This window comes from Nycticebus coucang, chromosome 3 (genome assembly GCF_027406575.1).
Source record: "Nycticebus coucang isolate mNycCou1 chromosome 3, mNycCou1.pri, whole genome shotgun sequence".
Classification (NCBI taxonomy): Eukaryota; Metazoa; Chordata; class Mammalia; order Primates; family Lorisidae; genus Nycticebus; species Nycticebus coucang.
In genome coordinates, this window is record NC_069782.1 from 12,189,062 (window position 1) to 12,216,653 (window position 27,592).

General features: G+C 37.4%; 1 protein-coding gene across 22 annotated transcripts in view; it reads left to right on the forward strand.

Annotated features, from left to right (window-relative positions):
• RBFOX2 (RNA binding fox-1 homolog 2) overlaps positions 1 to 27,592 on the forward strand; it is a 310,217-nt gene that overhangs the window by 84,593 nt on the left and 198,032 nt on the right. For all 22 annotated transcript variants that reach the window (XR_008378936.1, XM_053585209.1, XM_053585211.1 and 19 more), the window contains exon 2: positions 18,231 to 18,281. Coding sequence is in view for 20 of the 22 variants with exons in the window: in XM_053585209.1 (XP_053441184.1) it covers positions 18,231 to 18,281 (51 nt within the window). In the remaining 2 variants the exon portion in view is untranslated. The remainder of the gene's footprint in view (positions 1 to 18,230; positions 18,282 to 27,592) is intronic.

Consider the following 27,592-nt stretch of genomic DNA (forward strand, 5'->3'; position numbering starts at 1 on the left):
CTTTGGATTCAGCAATGGATTCTTGACACTAAAAGCACAGGCAACAAAAGAAAAAACAGGTAAATTAGATTTCATGAAAATTAAAAACTATTATGCTGTAGGCTACTGCATACTTAGGCTAAAAACAAAACAAAAAAACCTATTATGCATGTAAGTATACCATCAACAAAGTGAATAGGTAACTCACTAATGTAAGAAAATATTTACAAGTTATATTATGTAATAAGGGATTAATATAATATCCAAAATATATAAAGAACTTTTGCAACTCAACAACAAAAAAGTAAATGGCCTGATTAAAAAATGGGAAAGTGACCAGTCATGGTAACTTATTCTTGTAATCTCAGCACATTGGGAAACCACAGCTAGGAGCTCACTTGAGCCTATGAGTTTGAGACCAACCTGGGCAACATAGGGAGAACTCTGTCGCCAAGTGTGGTGTCACATACCTGTAGTCCAAACAACTTGGGAGGCTGAGGCAGGAGGATTTCTAAAACACAGGAGTTTGAGGCTGCAGTGAGCTATGATCAGGCCACTACACTCCAGCCTGGATGACAGCTGAGACTCTGTCTCTTAAAAAATAAACAAATTAAAAGGAAATGGGGCTTGAATAGATACTTCTCCAAAGAAGATATACAGATGGCCAATAAGCATATGAAAAGATGCTCAAGATCACTAATTGTAAAAGAAATACAAATCAAAACCACATTAAGATACCTTTTCACACTCCTAACGATGACTATTAACTAAAAAACAAGAAACTGGAAAATAACAAGTGTAGGTGAGGATATAGAGAAATTGGACCTCTCATGCTTTGCTGGTGAGAATTTAAAATGATTCAGTGCTATGGAAAATAATATGGCAGTCCCTTAAAAAGTTAAATATTAGCTAGCAATTCCACTTCTGGGTATTTAACCAAAAGAATTGAAAGCAAGGACTTAACAGATATTTGTGCACCCATGTTCATAGTAGCATTATTCACCGTAGTTAAAAGGTGGAAACAACCCAGATATCCATTGACAGGTGAATGGTTAAACATGGTATTTACATACAATGGTATGTATGTGAAATTATACTTACATACAATATTAATAATATTCAGACTGAAAAAGAAGGAAATTCTGACATGCTACAACATGGATGGATCATGAAGATATTATGGCAGATGAAATAAGCTAATGTCAAAAGGACACGGATTGTATGATTTCACCCACGAGGTACCTAGAATAGTCACATTCATGGAAACACCAAATAGGATGGTGGTTGGCAGTGGATAGAGGGTGTGTGTGGGGGGCAGTGAGGATTAACAAGTGTAAGAGTTTCATTTGAGAAAGATCAGAAAGGTCTGGAGATAAGTGGTGGTGATTGGTTGCACAACAATGTGTGAATCTCCTTAATGCCATGGAATTGTATGGCTAAAAATGGCTAAAATGGTAAAATTATGTATATTTACCCACCAATTTTAAAGAAAAAAAAGAAATATTGACAGATATTTATAGTATGTTCTTAAGTCTTACTATTAATAGAGATAGAGCGGGGGGATTTTATTTCTTATTTATGTGCTTCAAAATATAATTTTGTCATCATGATTGAAAAAAAATTTTTTTTTTGAGACAGAGTATCTGTTGTCCTGGGTAGAGTGCTGTGGCATCAGAATGGCTCACAGCAACCTCTAACTCTTGGGCTCCAGTGATTCTCTTGCCTCAGCCTCCCAAGTAGCTGGGACTACAGGTGTGTACCACCATGCCTGCCTAATTTTTCTATTTTTAATAGAGACAGGGTCTTACTCTTGCTTGAACTCCTAAGTTCAAACAATCATGATTGAATTTTAATTAAAAAAGTAAAAGCAAAAACAGTATGGATTTGTAAAGGGAATTTTAAGAGCAGAGGATGTTAGCCCAGCAGGGATTGATGAAAGTAACATGGACTGTCTAGCAGTGTGAAGCATATGCAGTCATGTGTTGCTTAACAACAGGTATACATCCTGAGAAATGCCTCATTAGTTAATTACATCATTATACAAACATTGCAGAGTCTGCTTTTAAACCCAGATGGTATAGCTTACTGTACACTTAGGCTGTATGGTATAGCTGATTTGCTCCTAGGCTGCAAACTTTTACTGGACTGAATACTGTTGATTGTTGTAACATCAACAACTCAATGATAAGAATTTGTGTATTTGAACATATCTAAATATAGAGAAGGTACAGTAGAGAAACAGTATAAAAAATAAAAGATGATACACTTGAATGGGGATTTACCCTGAAGGGCACTTGCAGAACTGGAAGTTGCTCCGGGTGTGTCAGGACTAGGAAGGGCATCAGTGCACACTGCTGTGGGCTTGATAAACAGTTAGGCTATACCAAATGTATAAAATCTTTTTCTTCAGCAATAAACATTAGCTTATTAGATAACTTTTTTCTTTATAAACTTTTATTTTTTTTTAACTTTTGGACTATTGTGATAACACTTTGCTTAAAACAAACACACTATACAAAAATATTTTCTTTATATAATTATTCTGTAAGCTTTTTAAAAATTCTTTGAGTCTTTTTTTTTTTTAATTAAACTTTTCTATTTTAGAAGCTAAGAGACAAACACACACATTAGCCTATGTCTATACAAGGTCAGTATCATCAATACTACTGTCTCCTACTTCCATTCTTTTCCTTTGAAAGGTCCTCCTGGCAATAAACTGCCTGAGCTTCCATCTCCTATGATGGCAATGCCTTTTTCTGGAATACCTCCTGAAGGACTTGTCTGCAGCTATTTTATGGTTAACTTTTTTTTTTTAAACTAGACAGAGTACACTCTAAAATAATGATAGATAGTATATTAAGTACTTAAACCATTGACATAGTTGTTTATTATTGCTATCAAGTATTATGTACCATATATAATTGAATGGGCTATATTTTGGTATGACTGGCAGGGCAATAGGTTTGCTTATGCCAGGGTCACCACAAAGATGTCAGTGTAATGGGTTGTACTACGATGGGGACAGTGTCACTAGGTGATAGGAAGTTTTCAACTCCCTAATAATCTTATGGGACCATTATCAAATATGTAATTTGTTGTTGATCAAAATGTTGCATGGCACATAACCGTAAATGTCACAAAAGGCAAAGTTTCTTTGGTCACCTTGGAGGTAATCACATTCATTCTGTCCTTGAATACTGGCATTGATTTACAATATCATTGATATTTATTCTTTGTTTGAACACCTGCAGTGAGGCAGGATGTTGGTTTGGCACATATTCCTAAGGAACTGATGTTAGAGTAAGCTAATTAAAAATTAAAGGTTGGTTATTTGGAAATGTGTGCTACTTTGTGGAAGTTGGTTCCATAGCCTATATTTTTTGTTTCAAGTCATTTGTAACTGATAGACATGGCAGCTGGGAAGGAATTTTTTTTTTTAGCTTTTCCCGTATATTAAATACTGTGCCAGATAAGCTTCACCTAATCATCTCATTTAATATCGCTTTACTATAAGGTGTATGTTATCTGTTACACAGTTGAGATAATTGAGGCTCAGAGAGAGTAATTCGACTAGAGTCCTATAGTTAGAAAATGATACAGCCAGCGTTTGAATCTGTATTTCTCTGACCCCCAAAGTTTAGTTCAGAGTTTTACTATGATACATCATGAAAGGAGTTACAAATATTTATAATAAGCAGAGTCCGAGGGGAATAATTTAGATGATTTGAGAGTCAGGAGTTCTAAATTCTAGGTTCTCCTTTGTGTCCACCTTAGTTGAATGACTATGGACAAGACACTTCTAAATTTTATCTTCCTCACCTGCAAAGATAGGGTTTTTTTTAAGCAGGACGTTGTCATGGTTACCTGTAGTTTTAGCTACTTGGGAGCCTGAGGCAAGAGAATTGTTTAAGCCCAAGAGTTTGAGGTTGCTGTGAGCTGTGACGTCATGGCACTTTACTGCGGGTGACAAAGTGAGACTCTGTCTCAAAATGTTTTTTTTTTTTTTTTAGGTTAATGTGAGAGTACAAACAACCTGATCAAAATGTTTGATTTTGTTAGGTAGAATCCTTCTTGTGGTTATCTCCCTCGCTCAAAAGGTTTGCCAAACACCCCTACCCTGTGCCCATTCGTTGGGAGCACCCCAACCTCCCTTCCCTGTCCCCCTCCCTTGTTACCCCTTCTTATGACTTGAATGGAAAGGAGTTTTTTCCTATGTGGGCATGCATTAGATCGTCTACAGGCTTCATATTAGTATTGAGTACATTGGGTAATTGCTTTTCCATTCTTTTGATACTTGACTAGGAAGAATGTGTTTCAACTTCATCCAGGATAGTACAAAAGATGTGACGTCCCCAGCTTTTTTTAATGGCCGAATAGTATTCTATGGTATGCATATACCACAATTTGTTAATCCATTCCTGAGTTGATGGGTATTTAGATTGTTTCCACATCTTGGCGATTGTAAATTGAGCTGTGATAAACAATCTAGTACAAATGTCCTTATGATAAAATAATTTTTTTTCTCCTGGGTAGATGGGGTTGTGGGATTGTGGGGTCAAATGGTAATCTAATTGGAATTCTTTGAGGATTCTCCATACTTCTTTCCAAAGAGGTTGTATTAGTTTACAGTCCCACCAACAGTGTTAAAAGTGTTCCCCTCTTTTCATATCCAACCCAATATCCACAGCTTTGGGATTTTGTGATGTGGGCTGTTCTCACTGGGGTTAGGTGATATCTTAGGGTGGTTTTGATTTGCATTTCTCTGATAATTAGGGATGATGAGCATTTTTTCTTTTTTTCTTTTTTTGTAGAGACAGAGTCTCACTTTATGGCCCTTGGTAGAGTGCCGTGGCCACACACAGCTCACAGCAACCTCCAACTCCTGGGCTTAAGCGATTCTCTTGCCTCAGCCTCCCGAGTAGCTGGGACTACAGGCGCCCGCCACAACGCCCGGCTATTTTTTGGTTGCAGTTTGGCCGGGGCCGGGTTTGAACCCGCCACCCTCGGTATATGGGGCCGGCGCCCTACCGACTGAGCCACAGGCGCCGCCCAGATGAGCATTTTTTCATATGTTTGTTCACCATTGTCTGTCTTCCTTAGAGAAGGTTCTGTTCATCTCTATTGCCCAGTGAAAATGTGGGATCATTGGCTCTTTTTTGTTGATTAATTTGAGTTCTCTGGAATTCCTAGTTATCAAGCCTTTGTCAGATTCATGATATGAAGATTGTCTATTTGCTTTGGTTGTTGTTTCCCTATCTGTGCAGAAGCTTTTCAGTTTAATTAAGTCCCATTCGTTTATTTTTGTTGTTGCAGTTGCCATGGAAGTCTTCATAAAATCTTTCCCCAAGCTGACATCTTCAAGAGTTTTTCCCACACTTTCTTCTAGGATTTTTATCATTTCATGCCTTAGATTTAAATCTTTTATCCATCTTGAATCAGTTTTTGTAAGTGGTGAAAGGTGTTGGTCCAATTTTGTCTTTTACATGTTGTTGTCCAGTTCTCCCAACACCATTTATTGAATAGGGATTCTTTTCCCCAGTGTATGCTTTTGTTTGGTTATTAAAGATCAGGTGGCTATAAGATGTTAGTTTCATCTCATGATTTTCTGTTCACTTTCAAATTTTCTATTCAATCTATGTCTCTATTGTTGTGCTAATACCATGCTGTTTTGATCACTATGGACTTAATAGCTTAAAGTCTGGTAGGGTGATGCCCCAGCCTTGTTTTTATTACCAAGAATTGCTTTGGCTATACGGAGTTTTCTGGTTTCATACAAAATAAAGAACTAATTTTTTTTCAAATCTTCAAAGTATGATAGTGGTATTTTAATGGGGAATAGGTTGAATCTGTAGATTGCTTGGGGAAGTATAGACGTTTTAACAATATTGACTCTTCCCAGCCATGAGCATGGTATGCTTTTCCATTTGTTTATGTCTTCTGCTATTTCTTTTTTTAGGGTTTCATAATTTTCTTTGTAAAGGTCCTTCACCTCTTTTGTTAGGTATATTCCTAGGTATTTCATTTTTTTTTAACCCGCCACCTCCGGCATATGGGGCCAGCGCCCTACTCCGTTGAGCCACAGGCGCTGCCCAGGGAATGCTAATTATCAATAGCATTTGGTATTTCATTTTTTTTGAAGCTACTGTGAAGGGAATTGTGTTTTTGATTAGCTTCTCAAGTTGGCTGTTGTTGGCATATACAAAGGCTTCTGATTTGTGGACATTGATTTTATATTTTAAAGCCTTATATCCTGAGGCTTTACTGTATTTCTTGATCACTTGCAGGAGTCTTGTGTTTGAGTCTTTGGGGTTCTCTAAGTATAAGATCATATCATCAGCAAAGAACAAGAGTTTTACTTCCTCTGACCCCATTTGGATGCCCATTATATCCCTCTCTTGTGTAATTGCATTGGCTGGAACTCCCAGCATTATGTTGAATAGTAGAGGCGATAGAGGACAACCTTGTCTGGTTCTAAATCTAAGTGGAAAAACTTTAGGTTTTACTCCATTCGGTATGATATTAGCTGTCAGTTTGTTGTCAATGGCTTCAGTCAGTTTAAGAAATGTGCCACCTATGCTTATATTCTTAAGTGGTTCTGTTAGAAAAGGATGCTGAATTTTATCAAATGCTTTTTCTGCACCTATTGCGAGGATCAACTGGTCTTTGTTCTTGTTTCTTTTGATATGGTTTACATTTATAGATTTGTATATGTTAAACCAGCCTTATATCCCTGGGATGAAGCCTACTTGATCATGATGTATAATTTTTTAAATGTGTAGCTGTAATGTATTGGCTAAGATTTTGTTGAGTATTTTTGCATCTGTATTCATTAGTGAAAATTGGTCTGTAGTTCTCCTTTTTAGTTGGGTCTTTTCCTAGTTTTGTTATCAGGGTGATGTTTGTTTCATAGAACGTGTTGGGGGAAGATTCCTTCCTTCTCAGTATTTTGAGATCATTTCTGCAGTATGGGTATAAGCTCTTCTTTGAAGGTTTGATAGATCCTGGTGTGAAGCCATCTGGACCAGGGCATTTTTTGTTGGAAGATTTTTTATTGTTTCTTTGATCTCAATGCTTGGTATTTGTCTGTTCAATAGATCCATTTCTTCCCGGTAAAGTCTAGGGAGAGGGTGTAATTCCAGGTATTGATCCATTTTCTCTACATTGTCAGATTTCTGGGCATCGAGTTTCTTGTAGTAATCTCTTGTATCTCTGTGATATCTGTTGGTATTTCTCCTTTATCATTTCTGATGGAGGTTATTAGTGATTTTACTTTTCCATTTTTTAGTTAATGGCCAAAGGTTTGAGGTTTTTTTTTTTTTTTTTAAGAACCAACTTTTTATTTTCTTAATTTTCTGGATGATTCTTTTGTTTTCAATTTTGTTAATCTCTGATTTAATTTTGGTTATTTCTTTTCTTCTGCTAGGCTTGGGATTAGACTGTTCTTTTTCTGTTTCCTTAATATAATTCATTAGTTTGTTGATGTGCTCTCTTTCTGTTTTTCAGATGTAGGTGTCTAATGCAATAAATTTCCCTGTTAAGACTGCTTTTGCAGTATCCCAAAGGCTTTGGTAACTTGCAGCTTCATTGTTGTTATGTTTGAGGAATTTAACAGTTCCCTCCTTTATCTCTTCCTCTACCCAATTGTCATCAGCATACGTTGTATAATTTCCATGCCTTTGTGTGGGGATGAACGTTTTTGTTGGGGTTGAGTTCCACCTTTATTGCCTTGTGTTCTGAGAATATACAGGGTATAATTTCAATTCTTTAAATTTTGTTGATATATGTGTGTATGTATGCATGTTAAGGTATAATCTATTTTAGAGTATGTTCCAGGGCTGATGAGAAGAATGTATATTCCTTAGCTTTGGGATGGTGTGCTCTATATATGTCTATTAAGCCCATTTAAGTCCTTTGTATTTTTGTTTAGTTTCTGTTTAGAGATTATGTCCATTTCTGTCAGAGGGGTGTAAAAATCCCCAGGTATTGTGGTGTTATGGCACCATATTGCTCAGATCAATCAAGGTCTGTTTCATAAATCTGTGCGCATTTAAGTTGGGTGCATAAATATTTAGAATTAAGATGTCCTCTTGTTGTATTGTTCCCTTGACCAGTATGAAGTGACCAAAGAAAGGGGTTTGACTGGTTATTTATTAGATACCTGTGACTAGTGTGGAAAAGAAGAAAATTTCTGTGTTTCAAAGAAGAGCGTCAATGATTCAGTAAATCCTTCTGTAAGATGTTATCATAAAACATACTGCTTATACCAGGGCATTTTAAATTTAAAAAACAAATAGGATTACAAAGAGCTATCATTGATTGTCTTCATGGGGGTGGAATGAGTTGTTTTATTGTGACAGGACAGCTTATTTTACCCATTAACAGTTGGGACTGCATTCTTAGATACTTCCAAATTCATACCCCTTGTAAGAGATACATCTCTAGGTACTTTGAACCTTATATGGTTGGAAGCAAAATGGTGCCCTGTGGTTGGTTAGCAATCTCCTTGAGCCAAAGGTGCTTGTTGCTGCTCTTAATTTTTGCATATAATAGCATATAGAAGTTAGGTACTTCTGTGTCTATAGTATTCCCTTCCATGTCCCAGTTAAAAAAAAGGCTGAATACTTGAAAAGAGGTTAACTTGCTACAAATAAGGTAATGAATAACTGACTTACTTGATTTACTTTTTGGGGGATCAGTGTGGTCTAAGTCTTACCTTCTGTTGTTAAACATGTGCAAGGTGATATGAAATTCATTTAGATCTGTAGCTATCTCAGCCACTATCATTTAGCTATTTGGTTTTAAGCATATCAGCCAGGTTGTGTTTGTAGAGGGCAGCTTCATTTCTGATCTTCTTTTGCTTACATTTACTTTTCTTTCTCAAAATGGCAGGGTAGCAGGAATTTATTCTGTTCCATTCTCACTATTTTTCCCCTTCCATTTTGTGAAACTGGTTTGATTTCATTAAACACAAAAGAAAGGAGCAATAGGATGGTTTTTCAGATTTGTTTCTTAGTTGCTTGGTTAGCCAACCCACATCAGTGATAGAAGCCAATAGGAGACACTTTCATAAGAAAACTCTGGCTGTTCAACACATGATCTTTTAAGCGGATGAAACCAGAGAAGATTGGTAGCATGTTGTCTTTCCTAGTCTCCTTAGGCCACTTCATTTTGGTTAGTGTTCTGTTGATCATTGCTTAGTATTTATAGCCAGTATATTATATTGCAACCATAATTTTTGCTGAAAGCAGTACTTTTTGATAGTTAGTGTTGTTAAGTCTTTTTAGTGCCTCTCAACTGTATTTTTAAAATATTTAAGAAAGCAGTGCTTTCCCCCTCCCTCTTATGTGCACCATTCTTGGTAATTTTACCAGTAATTTTGGTGGAATTTTACCAGTAATTTTGGTGGTTATACCGGTGTTATAGGAAAATAAGTTGGCTGATCATTCAGAAATGATACTGATAATTTCCAGAAAGCATTTAGAAATGTGAATTTAATTAAAAAAATTTTTTTTGTTATTGTTGCCGTTTGGGCCAGGGCTGGGTTCGAACCTGCCACCCTCAGTATATGGGGCTGGTGCCCTGCCCAGTGAACATAGGTGCTGCCCTAGAAATAGGAATTTAAAAACCATTGTGTTGGTTGGGTGTGGCAGCTCACACCTGTAATCTCAGCACTCTGGGAGGCAGAGGTAGGAGAAGGAGGCAGAGGCAAGACCAGACTGGGCAACATAGCAAAACTCTTGTCTCTACAAAAAATTTAAAAATTAGTCAGGTGTCATGGTGCATGCCAGTAGTCCTAGATACTTGGGAAGCTGAGGTAGGAGTGTTACTTGAGCCCAAGAATCGGAAGTTATACTAAGCCACATATGATGGAGCCATTGTGCTCCAGCCTGGGTGACAGAGCAACACACCATCTCAAAACAAAACAAAACAGAACAGTTTTCAGCATGTATCAATCCATCATGGTATTAGAGGTTGTGTCCTGTTAGGAGGCTAGAGGTTATTACCCACTCCCCATGCTAACAGACACTTTTTTTTTGAGACGGGTCTGGTACTTGCTTAGGCTGGTCTCGAACCTTGAGCTCAGACAGTCCCCCTGCCTCAGCCTGCCAGAGTGCTAGGATTACAGGCATGAGCCACTACACCCAGCCTCACAGACGCTTTTTTTTATAAAGATCTTCTGGATTCCTATAATTCTTTTTTATATTTTTTAGTTATGATATCAGTCCCATTATCTTGTAATTATTGTGACTCTGAGCTCCTCAAGGGCAAGAACACCAACCCTTGCCAGTGTGCTTGTCATTAAAGCAATTGTTAATTCACTCTTACTGAATAATTAAAGGATTCTTGTGCTTAAATGGATTTTTTAAAACCTAGGTGCATATGAGAGCTTCTAAGCAGTCAACGAAGAATACAAAAGTTGAGTTTTTTCCTTTTTTTTTGCTTATATATCACTTTTCTGAGTATCCACCATATGTGCATGGTCTGTTGTAGTCCTATCTGATGGTTACTTAAGGTTCCTTCTGTTGCATTTTAAGCTTCTAAACAGGTTTAATTATTGACCTCTATAGTTAAAGATTCTCGTGGTTGATGTTTTATTTCTCATAAATTTCTTTTTATTTTTGAGCAGTCTCTATACTGAGGCACAGTAAGTGTCTTAAGTCTTTCAGTCTTAACTGGAGCAATAACGCTTACTACAGACACATAGCTACTAAAACCTTTTCTTTTTGGAGTTTAATATATCTATCTCTTCCACTAGCTTTCCTTTTAATTCCACCTCTGCTTTAAATGTCAGTTATTATTTTTACACTGAATAAAAACTCAGATCTGTAAATCATTAGACAATCATAATTATCCCTACCCAGCCCAGGGAAATGTTTTTTTTTTTTAGTGGTCATCATGAAGTAGTAGAAGTATTGGGTATAGAATTAAGACCTAGATCTGAAGGTATCTCAGCCACTATCATTAGCTATTTGGTTTTGAGCAAATCACTTAAACTTTCTGAAATTCACTTTTGTCATCTGTAGAATGAAGTTTATAAAACCTGTTTTATGCATTGTGAAGACTAAGGTTATATGAAGTTAGATTTATAAGTTATAAAGCATTGTGAAACACTGATAATAGTGATACTCTTAAGTCATATATGAATTTTATAGTTTTCAAATTCAAACCATTCAGATAAAATATGCCCTTTTGACCTTCCACCAATCTTATTTTCCTCCCTAGCAGTAACAACTGTTAGAAATTTGTTGAATATCCTTCTAGATATTTTCTGTGCATTTATTTACCTTTTTTTATGCATATAGAAATAATTTTTTGTTTTATGATTTAAAAATATATCACACTGACTGTTCTATCATTTAATAGGACCTGTGATCATGAAGTTTTTACCTTATTAAACTTGCAGATAGGATGTTGAAATGATATAATAATTGATGACACTGTTTCTTTATTATCAATAGAAATAGAGGTTCTTTCTAGTTTTTCACAATTTCAGACAGCACTATTGAAAAATCTTTGCACATGCTTTGAAATCATGTGCAAGTGATTCTCTAGAGAGATGTGAAATTACAAGAAGGTATATGCATTCAGTATTTCAATAGTACTGTCAAACTGCTTTCTGAAACAGTGATCCCAATATATTTATATCCCTCCTATCAGATATGAAAGTATCCATTTACTCATCTTTTTGCTAATTTGAGATTTTTCATTTTTGCTGATTTTAGTGAAAAATGATATCTCAAATCTAAAAGAATGTTCACAGGCAGCATTATTTGTGATCACAGAACAAATAAACCTTAACTGGAAGCTATTCATTTATTTTTAGGATATAAAAGTATAAGTTTATTTTATATTAGAGAAAGGGAAGAGAGTGTGTGTGTGGGGGGAAGCGATGGGAAAAGGAAGGAAAAGAGAAGATGGTGGGGCCGTGGACAGGAGAAAAGAAGCAAGAGAAAAGAAAGGAAGGCAGACTGCTAGCCTGGAAACAATTTAAACATCCATTAACAGGAAGATAGGACAGATAAATTTTGACATATTTATGAGATAGAATGCTAAATAGTAGTCAGAATTATTGAAATATAGTGATGTGGGTTAGTAGAGATGAATTTTACAAAGTATTGAGCATAGGAAGGAAAATGCTAAAGAATACACACAATAGGATCCATGTCTGTCAATTGAAAATCGTGAAAAATTAATGCATTTGTAACGGACAGATATATACATGGTAAAATTTAAAAGGCAATGAATGAAGCCTGTTCATTAAGTGTAGGCCACTCTCATAGAGGCAGGGAGTTCTAAAGAGTTCCAAATAGCCTTATCTGAGAGCTGGGGAATAAAGGAGTAATGCCTCCTTAAGGCGAGTAGAGGAGTAAATCCATTTCCTCTGACATATCTCTGTGTAGCCTGTTAAGTCTCTCTTTGCTATTAAAGGTTTTGACAAAATGAACTTACAGAAAGCATTGTTGAACTCTCAGATGTCAGGGAATTTGGTTTATATGTGAGATGTTATCTAAGAGTGACAAATTTCTATAAATATGCTTTTGGGGTTTTTTGATTTTTTTTTTTTTTTTTTTTGAGACAGAGTTTCACTTTGTCACCCTGGGTAGAATGTCGTGGTGTCATAGCTCACAGCAACCTCAAACTCCTGGGCTCAAGTGATTGACTTGCTTTAGGCTTCTGAGTAGCTAGGATTACAGGCGCCCACCACATTTCTTGGCTATATTTTAGAGACAGAGTCTTGCTCTTGCACAGGCGGGTCTCGAACTTGGTGAGCTCAAGCAGTCTACCTGCCTCAGTCTCCAGAATGCTAGGAATATAGGTGTGGGCCACTGTGCCTGGCCCCTGATTACTTTCTTAATCATAAAATCCCCTTAGACCAGTGGTTCTCAACCTTCCTAATACTGCGACCCTTTAATACAGTTCCTCATGTTGTGGTGACCCCCAACCATAAAATTATTTTCATTGCTACTTCATAACTAATTTTGCTACTGTTATGAATCCTAATGAAAATATCTGATATGCAGGATGTATTTAGGCAACCGCTGTGAAAGGGTCGTTCAACCCCCAACGGGGTTGCAACCCATAGGTTGAGAACCGTTGCCTTAGACAGTCTTGAAGTATTTACTGTAGAGGGATGATATGGAATGGTTATTAGAGAAAAGAACTTGCCAAAAGGGAAAGAATAGGGACTTTGGAGTTCAACAGACCCAGGTCGGCATTTTGGCTTTCAATAATCTATGCCCTATTGGATCAGGGACTTACCTTCTCTGAGTTAGTTTCCCTAATGGTAGGAAATAACATTTTTGTATACCTCCATATTATCTACTTAACATTTGCCTCTTTTCTTCCTCCTCTCCATTCTGGAACTATACTGATTACTTGCTTGATATCTGGTGATAATCATCTTCATCCACAAACAAGGCACTTGTGATTTTAGAAGGAGCTCTGTTATTTCAGAGCTTGTGACCCTTTCACAGGGATTGCAATACAAACTGTGTATGTCTCCCCTGTAAAAATCAATGTGAAAAATAGCCAAAATTGCCCATAACTATTATTACTGAATGAGATACAACTCATAGGCAGTAAGTATCATTTCTTGAAGTTTATTTTTTTTTTTATGATTTGGGGAAGATTTTTTTTTTTATTGTTGGGGAATCATTGAGGGTACAAAGAGCCAGGTTACACTGCTTGCATTTGCTGGGTAAAGTCCCTCTAATTTTTGAAGTGTTTTTTAGCATTTTCAGTAGTGTAATCGGAGTTGTGCATCCATCGCCTATACCTAATTTCATAACATTTTTGTTACCCTCAGAATTAAGCTGGTATCTGTTAGGCGTCACTACCCATTTCTCCCTTATATCCTCTAGAACCACTGATTTATTTTCTGTATCTATAGATTTGACTATTGTAGACATTTCATATCAGTGTAATCATATAATTTGTGGCCTTAAAAGACAAGTCTTGCTGTGTTGCCCAGGCTGATCTCAGACTCCTGGCCTCAAGGAGTTCTCCCATCTTGGCCTAGCTGGGAATACAGGCATGAGCCACCATGCATGGCCTACTTCGTGGCCTTTTTTTTTCCTACTTAGCATGATGTTTTCAAATTCATCCATGTTGTATCCATATTTCCTTTTTAAAATTGTATAATATTTATTTATGGATGTATCATGTTTATTCATCAATCAGTGGGTATTTGGGCTGTTTCTACTCTTAGATTATTTACAAAATAATGCTGCCATGAACATTCATGCATAAGGTTGTCTGTGGGCATATGTTTTGAGTTTGGGGGGTTATTTACTTAGGTATGGAATAGCAGGGTCATAGGTTTAACATGCGTTAAACCCTGTTTAGCCTTTTGAAGGCCTACCCAACTGCTTGTAAAGTAGCCATACCATTTTACATTCCAGCCCACAATGTAAGAGAATTCCAATTTCTCTACATCCTGCCAACACTTGTTATTATCTGACTTTGTGATTATAACCATTCTAGTGGGAGTGAGTTTTATCTGTGTAGTTTTGATTTGGATAATGTGTTAAAGAGTCTAAGCATCTTTTCATATACTTAATTTGTCATATGCATATCTTTTTTTCTTTTTTTTTTTTTTTGATACAGAGTCTCACTATGTCACCCTCGGTAGAGTGCCGTGTCGTCATAGCTCACAGGAACCTCAAACTCTTGGGTTTAAATGATTCTCTTGCTTCAGCCTCCCAAGTAGCTGGGACTACAGGTGCCCGCCACAATGCCTGGCTATTTTTTGGTTGTAGTTGTCATTGTTATTTGGCAGGCTTGGACTGGATTTGAACCCTCCAGTTCCAGTACATGTGGCTGGTGTCCTTAGCTGCTGAGCTATAGGCACTGAGCCATATGCATATCTTTTTTTTTTTGGAGAGCTACCTCTTCAAATTATTTGCCTATTTTAAAATTGGGTTATTTGTTCTTTTGTTGTAGATTTGTAAGGTTTTTTGTTGTTGTTTGTTTATTTTTAAACATATACTGTATACTTGTTCCTTATCAAACATTTGACTTGCAAATATTTTCTCCCATTCTGTGGATTGTCTTTTCATTTACTTGAGGTATCCTTTGGAGCACAACATTTTTTAATTTTGATGCAAGTATAATTTATTTTCCTCTATCGCTTTTGGTGTCATATTGAAGAAACTATGTTGCCTAACCAAAGGTCATGAAGATTTTACTCCTGTGTTCTCTTTTAAGAGTTTTGTAAAGCTTGAGCAGAGTGGCTCACGCCTGTAATCCCAGCACTCTGGGAGGCTGAGGCCGGTGGATTGCCTGAGTTCGTAAGTTCAAGACCAGCTTGAGCAAGAGAGAGACCCTGTCTCTATAAAAATAGCCACGTGTTGTGGCAGGAGCCTGTAGTCCCAGCTACTCAGGAGGCTGAGGCAAGGGGATCACTTGAGCCCAAGAATTTGAGGTTGCTGTAACCTATGAATCCACCACTTTACTGGGGTTGACAAAGGGAGATGCTGTCTAAAAAAAAAACAGAAAAGAGTTTTGTAGATTTAGGTCTGACCTATTTTGAGTTGATTTTGTTTATGACATGAAGATTCTAACTTTATTTTTTTACATATGGATATACAGTTGTCTCAGCACTATTTGTTGAAAAGATTATTCTTTTTCCCTAACTGTCTTGGCATCGTTTTCAAAAATCTGTTGGCTGTAACTTTAATTCTGAACTCTCAATTGTATTCTTTTTGGTCTATATGTCTGTCTTTATGCCAGTATGATACCATCTTGATAGTTATTGTAGCTTTGCAGTAAACTTTTTAAATCAAGAAGTATGGGCTGGGAGCGGTGGCTCACGCCTATAATTCTAGCACTCTGGGAGGCGGGTGGATAGCTTGAGCTCATGAGTTCGAGACCAGCCTGAGCAAAAGCAAGATCCTGTCTCTACTGAAAATAGAAAAACTGGGGCAAGAGGATCACTTGAGCCCAAGAGTTGGAGGTTGCTCTGAGGTATGATGCCATGGCACTCTACCCAGGGCGACAGCTCTCAAAAAAAAAAAAGACACAAACAGCAACAACAAAAAAGGAAGTGTGAGTTCTTCAGTCTTTTTCTTCTTTCTCAAGATTGTTTTGGCATTTAAAAAAAACATTTTTTTTTTTTTTGCAGTTTTTTGGCCAGGGCCGGGTTTGAACCGGCCACCTCCAGTATATTGGGTCGGCGCCCTACTCCTTTGAGCCACAGGCACCACTCGGCACTCAAAATTTTTTAAAGGCAGTTTAGTGACTGGTATGCTTTCTTTGGGAAAATTAATTTATAAATCTTAAAATGTCCATAATTGGGACTTAGGAATAGATGTTCTTTTGCTTTTCTTTTTCTTTTTGTTTTGAGACAGAGTTTCAAGCTGTCGCCCTTGGTAGAGAGTACTGTGACATCACAGCTCACAGCAACCTCAAACTCTTGGACTTAAGTGATTCTCTTGCCTCAGCCTCCCAAGTAACTGGGACTACAGGGTCTTAGGAATAGAAAAGGAGAACTTGGATTTCTGTGATTGAATCAGTGGCTATCTTTCTAAATAATTTATGATTATTTAACTCCATTTATTTATTTACCCATTCCCTTGGGTTACTTTCCACCATGTGTTAGATAGACACTAGCTAGATCTTGGGGAAACCATGGGGAACAAGACACAAGGTGTCTGTAGTATACGTAAGTTGACTTTTGGTTTTCATAGTTTTGAAAGGAGTGTGAAATTTTGACTATCAAAGATAGGAATTTGTTTATATCTTTGCTGTATCTACCATTAGATGTAAAGTTTTCTCTTGTTATATTTGAAAGTCCCATCAGTGAAAATTTCTCTTCAGTTGCTGTTCTACTAGTAGTAATGAAAGTGTAAATGGATGGAAGGGAAGGATGAATATCTTTAGCCTGTGTTGAGTGCTTTGAAAATTACAAAAGCACCATATAGTCTTTATTTATCTCCTTTGTGTGCACATATATCTCCTCCCATTTTAAAGTTCCCTTGAAAACAGTGAACTTATTTTATTCATCTTTCCTACTCTGTCGGTCACTTTTTCAGTACTTGGAAAATTTTAGTATTCAATATATGTTAACTGAATGATTGAATGGGTCAAGTAAGCCAGAAATGAGTGCTGATGTTGTATGACCTTATACTAAATTAGAGTTTGCATAGCTTTTATTAGTTGTCATCCTTGCTATCAAGTATCTTTATTTAGTAGTTGAATGTGAAGATGAGACAGATACTTAACATGATATACCTTTAAAAAAATAAGACTAACTAGAATCATAAATAATATGAAAAGTAAATTGCACAGATAACCTAAATATTGACATATACAGGGTATCCATAAATTTTGTGTGCAATTTACTATCTTAAACTATTTTAAATTGCACACTAACTTTATATCCACCCTGTATACATGTTAGAAGGAGTCACTTAGGTCTGTAGGATGGTATAGGGTGGTAGAGGAAGTCTTGAACAGAGATAGAATTTCATGTAGATTTAAAAGAATTGAGAAAAATAGGTTGATAGAGGAGGGGATGAAACTTTCCCAGGTCAAGGAGATAGTTCTCAACAGGGGTGGTATTTGTCCGCTTTCCAGTCAGGGGACATTCGGAAATATGTGCAAGTTTTCTGATTATGAATGCTGCTGGCTTATGTGAGTAGAGACTGGGGATGCTAAAGTCCCACAATCTTCTACCCCAAATCTCAATAGCACCCTGGTTGAGATATACTAAGAAGGGAACAGATCTAGCTGCATAAGGAGGAAAATAGTGTTTAAAAATAGTGTTCCTGGGCGGCCCCTGTGGCTCAGCGAGTAGGGCGCCGGCCCCACATGGGGGGCCGGGTGGCGGGTTCAAACCCAGCCCCGGTCAAACTGCAACAACAACAAAAAAATAGCCGGGCGTTGTGGCGGGCGCCTGTAGTCCCAGCTACTAGGGAGGCTGAGGCAAGAGAATCGCGGAAGCCCAGGAGTTAGAGGTTGCTGTGAGCCGTGTGACGCCACGGCACTCTACCCGAGGGCGGTACAGTGAGACTCTGTCTCTACAAAAAAAAAAAAAAAAAATAGTGTTCCTGTGCATTTACTGTTTTTTGTTTGTTTTGCCATTGTAGAGGCTTAATTGAGAGATATTTGAAGTTAGGTAGAGTGGAAGGCAGCAATAGAACATTTAGGAACCAGGATAAGAATTTATATTTGGTCAGTTTGCAAGATTTTGATTATTTTTAACATTTCCTTTCTTCTAATAGTTTGATTTTTTTTTTTCTTTACCTTAGAACGAGCCTCTGACTCCAGGTTATCATGGATTCCCAGCAAGGGATGCCCAGGTTGGTATCTGCTGTTTGTAACTCATAGGATATGTGTGTGTGTGTGTGTGTGTGTGTGTGTGTGTGTGTGTGTGTGTGTGTGTGTGTGTGTGTGTGTGTGTTTTATCAAAGGATATAATGATAGAGAGCATTTCTTGAAATTACTTATTCTGGATGGTAATGAGACATTTCAGTAATAAATTTACTTTTAGAGATTAAATTAAATATATTTCTTAATTCTAAAAGTATTATAGTTGTGTTATTAAAATTGTTACTACAGGAGAAAATAGTCACTCAGTCAAAATCATGACTGTTGCTTTTGCCCTTGTTATTTCTTCTCTAGGCTATAGAATAACAGTTTGACCTGGTTTCCTGGCTTCCTCATATCTATATCCTGGACTTGTCTTCTTTATTTTCTGGTTTCTAGCCCCTGCCTGCACAGATTTTTTAGTCCTTCCAATCTGCAGTTAGAAAATTCCATTCTCCTCCTTAGGGAAATTCAGCCTTATGTTTTTAATCAGGGAAGGCTTGCTTGAGAAAGCGAAGTTTCTGGGCTGCTTTTCTTTGTTAGATGGGGAGAAGATTGGAAAAAGCCCAGGCCCTATTGTTGGTCAGAGCAGAACTATTTCCTACGAGACATCCTCTGTGTGGTTTAACTGAGTGTATAAAATGCCTTCCTTGTCTTTTTCCTATTTGAAAGCGGGAGCAGAATTAGGATAGAGCAATAGACAAGGCTGCCTTTTAGAGAAATGGTGTGGCTTAAGTCACCTAGCCTATGAATGAAATTTGTCTCCTTGCTGTTTGGGGATATTGACAGTCTTCAGGAGATTTGACAAGGGAAGCTCCTAGAAATATCTTTGAATGCCTATCTATGATTCTTAATGGGTTATCAAGAATAGCCAGCATTGTTAGGCTTGTCCAGGGAATATGAGTCATTATAGTCCTAAACGAAAGGGTTGACATAGTTTCCTTTTCCCAAAGTTAATTGAATCTCATCAGAGCCCCTGAAGCTGATCTTAAAAACCAGGATGGCCCATAATCGATACTGACCTACTTAGATGTCTTTCTGATTTGAGAATATTTGCCAAATTCTTGCATTTTTGGTCCTGGGTTGACATCAAACTGACCCCTGGTAGGGTATGGAGAGAAAGTGGTGGTCATCTCTATGTTCATCTCCCACTGGGATTCGTGTTAAAATTGAAGATGTAAACTTTGGGTGACAGACGTGATCATTTATCCCAACTCTAAAGAGAGCATAGAGATCTTGTTTGCTTGTTTTTCTTTCTGGTTTGGGTCTTCCCTAGAGCTTCTGTGAGCTATGAAATGTATGCCCCTGGGTAGTATTTGATATAATGGTCATATATCAGAAAAAATACTGATTGCTGGAGACCCAATCCTCAGAGATTCTGATTGAGCAGGTTTAGGATTGTGGTTAGTCATTCAGATATTTAGAAATCTCTACTGGTGATTCTACTGTGCAGCCAAAGTTGAGAACTGCAATCCTGTGGGCTGCTTTAAAAGGAGTGACATTTTGTCTGTTTCATCCTGTACTTTTCACCTAGGGTGCTGTAGTGTATAAGGGATCATGATTAGTCTCTTAATCTAGACTTGCATACTAATGGCAGTTATTTCATTATTTATAAAATGTTGCTTAATTTTGGACCTAGGAAGTTAAAGCAATTGATGTAAAGTATGGGAGTAGACTTAACTGAGTTTAAGAGAGTCTGGAAGGGTACAGTATAATACGGTGTTCTTCCCGTGAGGATTAGAGATCAATAAGGAGTTAAGCAAAAAGTTAATAGGAATTTGTTAAGGCACAAAAAGTAGTCTCTTGGCTTGAAACTACTTTGTTTTTCCTTTCTTTTGCAGCAGAGACTTGCTTCTGTAACCTGAACATTCATTGCTCATGCTGTCTCTGCCATAGGCCTGCTGCAGACTCTTTGCCATGGTTTAAAGCTGCTAATTTACTTTGAGGCACATTCTGATGCTGACAGGTTTATTTTGGTTTGTTTTCTTGGGCTTTATTTTGTACTCTGGTTGGACCTTTGAATTAAAGATCTTAGAGTAGTGCACACAGGCAAATATTGAATAGCTGCTTTTCGTATTTGATGAATACAGAATCCAAATGAGTACTGCTAATTAATGCGCCTAACTTAGTGAACTCTCACTTTGTGCTTTTGAGATTTGGGAGGTGTTTATCACTATGGAACAGTGGTCATGGAACAGCCTGAGCTGGGCAGGAACAGAATTTGTGATCTTTGCCTCTCCTCAGCATGGTGTTGGCTCAACAAATCTAGGAGCCCAGGAATGGGATGAAGACGAATTTTAATTGTATGCCTTTTCTTATTCTTTTGCTGTTCCTTTCTAAATAGATAAAAATCCTCCCCAGAAAGGATTTTGTCAACATCTAATGATTTTAAAAGAGGTAAAAATTATAATCTTTTGATTATTGTACAGCATTTTCATCAGTATTTTCCCATCTTAGCCTCCTAACCACCTCTTAAAGTAGATGAGGCAAATGTCCCCTTTGGAAAGATAAGGAAATTGAGGCTAACAGAAGTAAAGTGACTTATCCAAGGTAACAATTCAAAATTAGTAGCTGAATTAAGAACTAAAATTTGTCTTTTATTTGAGGGCCCTTTCCTCTGTACTGAGAATTATTATTATTATTATTATTTTTTTTTTTTTTTTGAGACAGAGCCTCAAGCTGTTACCCTGGGTAGAGTGCCTGGCATCACAGCTCACAGCAAACTCCAGCTCCTGGGCTCAAGCGAGTCTCCAGCTCCTGGGCTCAAGCGAGTCTCCTGCCTCTGCCTCCCAAGTAGCTGAGACTATAGGTGCCTGCCACAACGCCCAGCTATGTTTTGGTTGCAGCCGTCATTGTTGTTTGGCAGGCCCCGGGCTGGATTCGAACCCACCAGCTCAGGTGTATGTGGCTGGCGCCTTAGCCGCTTGAGCCACAGGCGCCGAGCCTGTACTGAGAATTATTAACTCACCTAGGGAAAATGTGGTCATGTGTGAATGTGCTCACTCACTCACATTATTTTATTTACCATTTGGGGACTTCATAACACTCTTGAAGCTCAACCTGGTTAAGGATTATTACAACTAAGTTCATTAACACTAAGTAGACCAGCATTCCATTGTTTCAGTGGCTCTTTCATCATGTTATATAAGCCCCAAACAGCACATTTGAATTAAAAACCTGTGAAGAAAAGGAGGGGAAGAGGCTGGATGAGGTGGCTCACGTTTGTAATCCTAGCACTCTGGGAGGCTGAGGCAGGAGGATCACTTAAACTCAGGAGTTTGAAACCAGCCTGAGCAAGAGTGAGAACCTGTCCCTATTACTACATAAAAATAGAATATTAGCGAGGCCCATGTAGTGATGCGTACCTGCAGTCTCAGCTACTCAGAAGGCTGAGTCAGGAGAATTGCTTGAGCTCAGGAGTTTGAAGTTACTGTGTGCTAGGCAGAGTTCCTGGCATTCTAGCTTGGGTGAAAGAAAAGGAGGGGAAGAAAACCACCATTGTGGAGGTTTTGCTTTTGTTACGCAAAGTCATCTCAACAAACTTTATGAGATGGCAGCTTACTGCTTTTACGTAGTTTAAAGCACTCCAAGCATTTCACTGTGCTCAAGCCCAAGAGTTTGAGGTTGCTATAAACCAGGAGTCCTCAAACTATGGCTCGCGGGCCACATATGGCGGTGTGATTATATTTGTTCCCGTTTTATTTTTTTACTTCAAAGTAAGATATGTGCAGTGTGCATAGGAATTTGTTCATAGTGTTTTTTTTAAAACTATAGTCCGGCCCTCCAACAGTCTGAGGGACAGTGAACTGGCCCCCTGTTTAAAAAGTTTGAGGACCCCTCAAACTGTGACACCATGGCACTGTACTGAGGGCAACAAAGTAAGACTCTGTCTCAGAAAAAAAAAAAAGAAAGAAAGAATTCTCAAAGAATTCAAATTAGAGCTGTTTTCACTGAACCTTTTCTAAATATGTCATTGATTTATGTAACATTTAATAATATAAGTACTTACAACTTCTTCAAGCAGATAGATGTCAAAATGCAAGTGATTATTGGTAAGCATAAAACTCAGCTGCTGGGAGAGGGGCTGGGGGCAGTAGGAGAGAATTGCTTATTAGTTATAGGTGGTGCCGGAAGCATCCTTGGCATATTTGACCTAGGAAATGGAGAACATTAGTTAATTTAACAAGTTCATTGATCAAAAGAGCTTATACTGTAATCCACTGTAGGGAGAACTTACTTTTGTTGTCAGCAACTTTGTATCTCCTTAGTGCTTATTTGGTTTAATTTTGTTTTACACTCAACGCTGTTTGGGGGATGGGTAGGAGAAGAAGATTAGAACAAATTGAGATAATTTGTTTGCTTCATTGGGGCAGTCTAACTAAATAAGGATGTTTAGCAGTGGTATAGTTGGAAAACTAAGTGTTGAAAGTAATGCTGATAGTTAGCAGTGCTCTTAGTGTAATCTGTTTTTCTTAGAAGCTTGAATTATGGCACATTACACTGTCTAGCATTTGAACTGTGTGGGAATGAAATGTTGCCATTCACATTTCAATGTGAATGAGATGAGAGATATAGCATAGAATCTTGCTTGGGTTCAGGTATTGAGTCAGTTACAGAATTGGAATCGTTAATAAATTATAAAAACTAATGTCTATAAAGTACTTTACAGCTTACAAAATATTCCTGTGTATATCCAGCTTTGATCTTTATAATACCTCTACCAGGTAGGTTGTCGGGCTTTATTCTTTCTATTTTATACATAAGAAAACCGAAGCATAGAGGTTTTTAAATGAATCTTAGGCAGTAAGTAGAAGAATGGGACTTGAATCCCAGATTTTCAGCCTCTGTGTCTTGTATTTCCTTTTTGTAGTTTTCTGTCACTTCTTTGAATATGGATTTTGTCCTGCTAGTGTGACAAAATAATCTGGAATTTTTGGAGAATGTAGCAGCATGAAGTCTTCATGGACCCGAAGGTCCCTTGAATAGTTTATTTCTGTCAAATTTTCTAACTATCTTGTTTGTTAAAATAGCTTATGGTCTAAAATTTATCTTTTTGTATTTTAAATACAAAGAAAAACTTAATATGATGTTGTCAGACTTTTATCTGATTTTTAAAATGTCTGTCTGTGATTCCTCAAAAGTTTTTTCCTTTAATTTCCCAAAAATCTGTTGAAAGCCAGTATGTGGATATGTTCCAGTGATTAACAGAAACAAGTGGGAATATAAAAGGAGATGTTGAAATTGACAGACATGACTTATGACTGTTATAGATATAAATTCAGAGTGGCAGCTGCTTTGCTTTTTAATATAGAGAGTAAATTAAAAATGATCTGAAGTTTTTTTCTTTAAAAAGTATTTTCTTTCTTCTTTATAATTTTTTTTTCCTTTTTATTTCTTTTTATTTCTTTTATTCCTGGAATGCATTTTATTTTAGTCCAATTTTTGCAAACGAACTTTCAGTGTTTTTAGTTATTTTGATTGAGAACTGTGGACAATAGCACACGCATCTTTTGTACTACTCATTTGGCTTGGTGGCAGGGAAATGATGCCTGCTTTTCTTCCCTTGGAGAGAGTTGGTGAGGGTGTTCAAGTTCTAGCTTAGTGCTTTCAAGCTTAGAAAAGACCACAACCACAAGAAATTGATGCCTTTTACATCACGACGCAGAACACACACTCATATGTATAGCTATGACTTAGTCTTAACAAAATACTACTTATTCTTGCTTGTTCTGAGTACTGTGATATTTTGCGTTCTATATCATCTCATTCAAAAAATTCTTTTATTTTTGAGACAGAATCTCACTCTATCACCCTGAGTAGAGGGTGGCATCACCGTAGCTCAAGTGATCCTCCTGCCTCAGCCTCCAAAGTAGCTGGCACTATGGGGCACCTGCCATGATGCCTGGCTAGGTTAAGTATTTTTAGTAGAGATTGGGTCTCTCACTCTTGCTCAGGCTGGTCTTGAACTTCTGAGCTCAAGCAATCCACCTGTGTTGGCCTGCCAGAGTGCTAAGATTACAGGTATGAGCCACCTCACCTGGGTTTGAAAAAATTCTTGATTGTAAGCAACAGTTGATTGATCAAAATTTATTTCCTGGATTGCAATCTGTTTGAAAAACAGAATAGTAATTGTTGACCTTAAAAGTACAACCCTAAAGAAACCCCATACCTTTTTGCAGTCACTCCCCTACTCTCCATTTCTCCACCCTAGCCTTAAAGCCCCCCAGCTGGAGATAGGATTAAAATGACTGGTTGAGAGGTGAAATGTTATTCCTCTGCATCTCATAATCTATGGGAATTTTCTTTCAGGTCCTTTTTTTGTTTTAAAAACTAAACATGCTTCTGCTTTGATTTTATATTATTGGCAGTCTCAAATCACTTCTTTTTCTTCCTATTAGTTTGTTTAGAACTCCACTTTCAGTCTTTATGCAAGATTATTTCAAATGGTTACTTATTGCCAACTTCTGGCATCAGGTCTCCCATCAGTGGTTTAGGTCCTTCTGTGGTGTTGTCCTTACACCCTCTAGTGGATGAAGGGTTGGTAAATGCTGCAGCATCCAGTGTTCTTGCAGCACTTTTCTCAAACCATGTAATTAGCTTTACTGTTGCATTTTAGATCATTCTATTCTGTGAACAGTTCATAAGCTTTTCCCTACTGGGAAAGACCATTGTATTTCTTTTACTGCTTATTGCTATATATCTAAAAACATACTTATTCTGCTGTTTCTTGATTTATTAATTTTTGGTACTGTTCTTTGGCTTCCTGCTGTTGAAGATGAGATAGTAATAGTTCAATAGATACTCTTTCCTTCAATTTTTAAATTAAATCAGCATTTATTATTGACTTATGATTACATAATTAGATTATTATGACTATGTAAAGATTTGCGAAATGATAAAATATTGTGATTACATCACTCTTCTTATATATTTGTTTTCCCTGGAGTTGTTATACATAAATATATAGGAAATAAATATATATGTATATACAAGTATATATAATTGGCAATAATGAAAAAGCCTGGGGATATAATTTCTATAGCATAAAACTCACCCACTATACGTATACTTATTCAGTGATTTTTAGTAAATTTATAGAGTTGTGCCACAGTCTAGTTTTAGTGCATTTCCCTTATCCCCCCCAAATTCTCTCTAATTCTTTTGCAGTCAGTCCCTGCTCCCATTCCAGGCCCCCCCCCCCGCAACTGCCAAACCACTTTCTGACTTTATAAAATTGTCTTTTCTGAACATTTCATATAAATGGAATCCGACGGTACATGTAGTCTTTTGTATGTGATTTCTTTCACCTAGTGTGTTTTTGTGGTTCATCCCGTTCATTCAGGTTAGTGTGTGTGTGTATATATATACATATATATATTTATTTTTATTTATTTTATTTTTTTGAGACAGTCTCAAGCTGTTGCCCTGGGTAGAGTGCTGTGGCGTCACAGCTCACAGGAACCTCAAACTCTTGGGCTTAAGTGATTCTCTTGCCTCAGCCTCCCAAGTAGCTGGGACTATAGGCATCCGCCCCAATGCTCAGCTATTTTTGTTGTTGCAGTTGTCACTGTTGTTTTAGCTGGCCCAGGCCGGGTTTGAACGTGCCAGCCTCGGTGTATGTGGTTGATGCCCTACCCACTGAACTTTGGGCACCACGTGTATATATTCTTATATCATTGTTACTATTTTTTTTTTTTTGCTAAATAGTACTCCATTGTATGGATGTACTACATTTTGCTTATCTATTTACCAGTTGGTAAATATTTGCATTGCTACCAGTTTGGTTATTATGAGTAATGCTGATATGAACATTCACATACAAGTCTTTATGTGGACATTAATTTCTCTTGGGTAGATTTCTAGGGGTAATTACTGAGGTTATGGTAAGCTCATGCTTAACTTTTTAATTCATTCATTCCTTTATTGTGGAGACAAGAGTCCTGCTATGTTGCCTGGGCTGGTCCTAAACTCCTGGGCTCCATCCATCCTCCCACCTTGGCCTCCCATAGTGAGCTTTTTTTTTTTAAAGGAATTTATTTATTACAGTGTTTTGTTTGTTCTTGAGATGGAGCCACACTCTGTTGCCCAGGCTGGAGTGCAGTGACATAATCATACCTCACTACAGCCTCAAACTGCTGGGCTCAAGTGAACCTACTGCTTGGCTAATTTAAAAATTTTGTCATAGGGCTGGACGTGGTGGCTCATGCCTGTAATTCCAGCACTCTGGGAGGCTGAGGTAGGTGCATTTCATGAGGTTTTTGTTTTTTTTGGAGACAGAATCTCACTATGTCATCTTCGGTAGAGTGCTATGGCATCACAGCTCACAGCAACCTCAAACTCCTGGGCTCAGGTGATTCTCTTGCCTCAGCCTCCCAAGTAGCTGGGACTACAGGTGCCCACCAGCTATTTCCCTAATGATTAACAATGTAGAATACATTTTCATGTGCTTATTAGCCCATATGGTTTCTTTGGAGAGATGTCTATTTAGTACTTTTGCCCACTTTTTATTTGGTTTCTCTTCTTTTTGAATTGTAAGAATTCTTTATATATTTTGAATATAAATTCTTTGTCAGATTTACAATTTGTAAATATTTTTTCTCATGTATCACATTTTGCAAGACAAATCTTACCCCTCCTCCCAATAAAAGAAAACAAAACTCTGTTTTCATCCTTATTTGCAAAGTTTGGATAAACCCTGAATAACTGTTTTATGAAAGAACTATGAAAATAGGAATTTGTCCTTCTTTGGCTTATGCCTGGTGATTGCTCTGAGAAAGATTGGCAGATTTATTGTGGCTTTGTGCTTGGCTTACAGAGCCTTCTCTAGACCCTTAGTGCTGGGCATGTTTGGGCAAGAAAGCTCTTCATGTAGTGAAGAGAAATTATGCTGTTTTCTGCATGTTCTAAGGAGTATGGTGTAGGATTCATTGGCTTTTTTCCCCTTAAAACTAAGACACTGTGGTTTCTATATAAGGCTGTTTCATGGAATTCCTCTGTACACACACACACACACAAAATCACACAGCTTTGAATTTAAGTATCAGTCCTGCTCTTATAGGCTAAATGACTTTGGGCAAGTTTTTTCCTTCTCTGAGCCTCAATTTCTTTATCTATAAAATAGGAATACTACCTACTATAAATACTACCTACTAGTCTTGTTGTAGGACTAGAGATAACATATGTAAATTTCCTGGTATGTAATAGGGTCAGTAAATCATTTTTCTCATTTATTTTATGGAAAAGAAGCCGTAGGAAAGCTCTACAAGGAAATGATCCCTAGTTCTTACACTCTGACTTAAGTCTA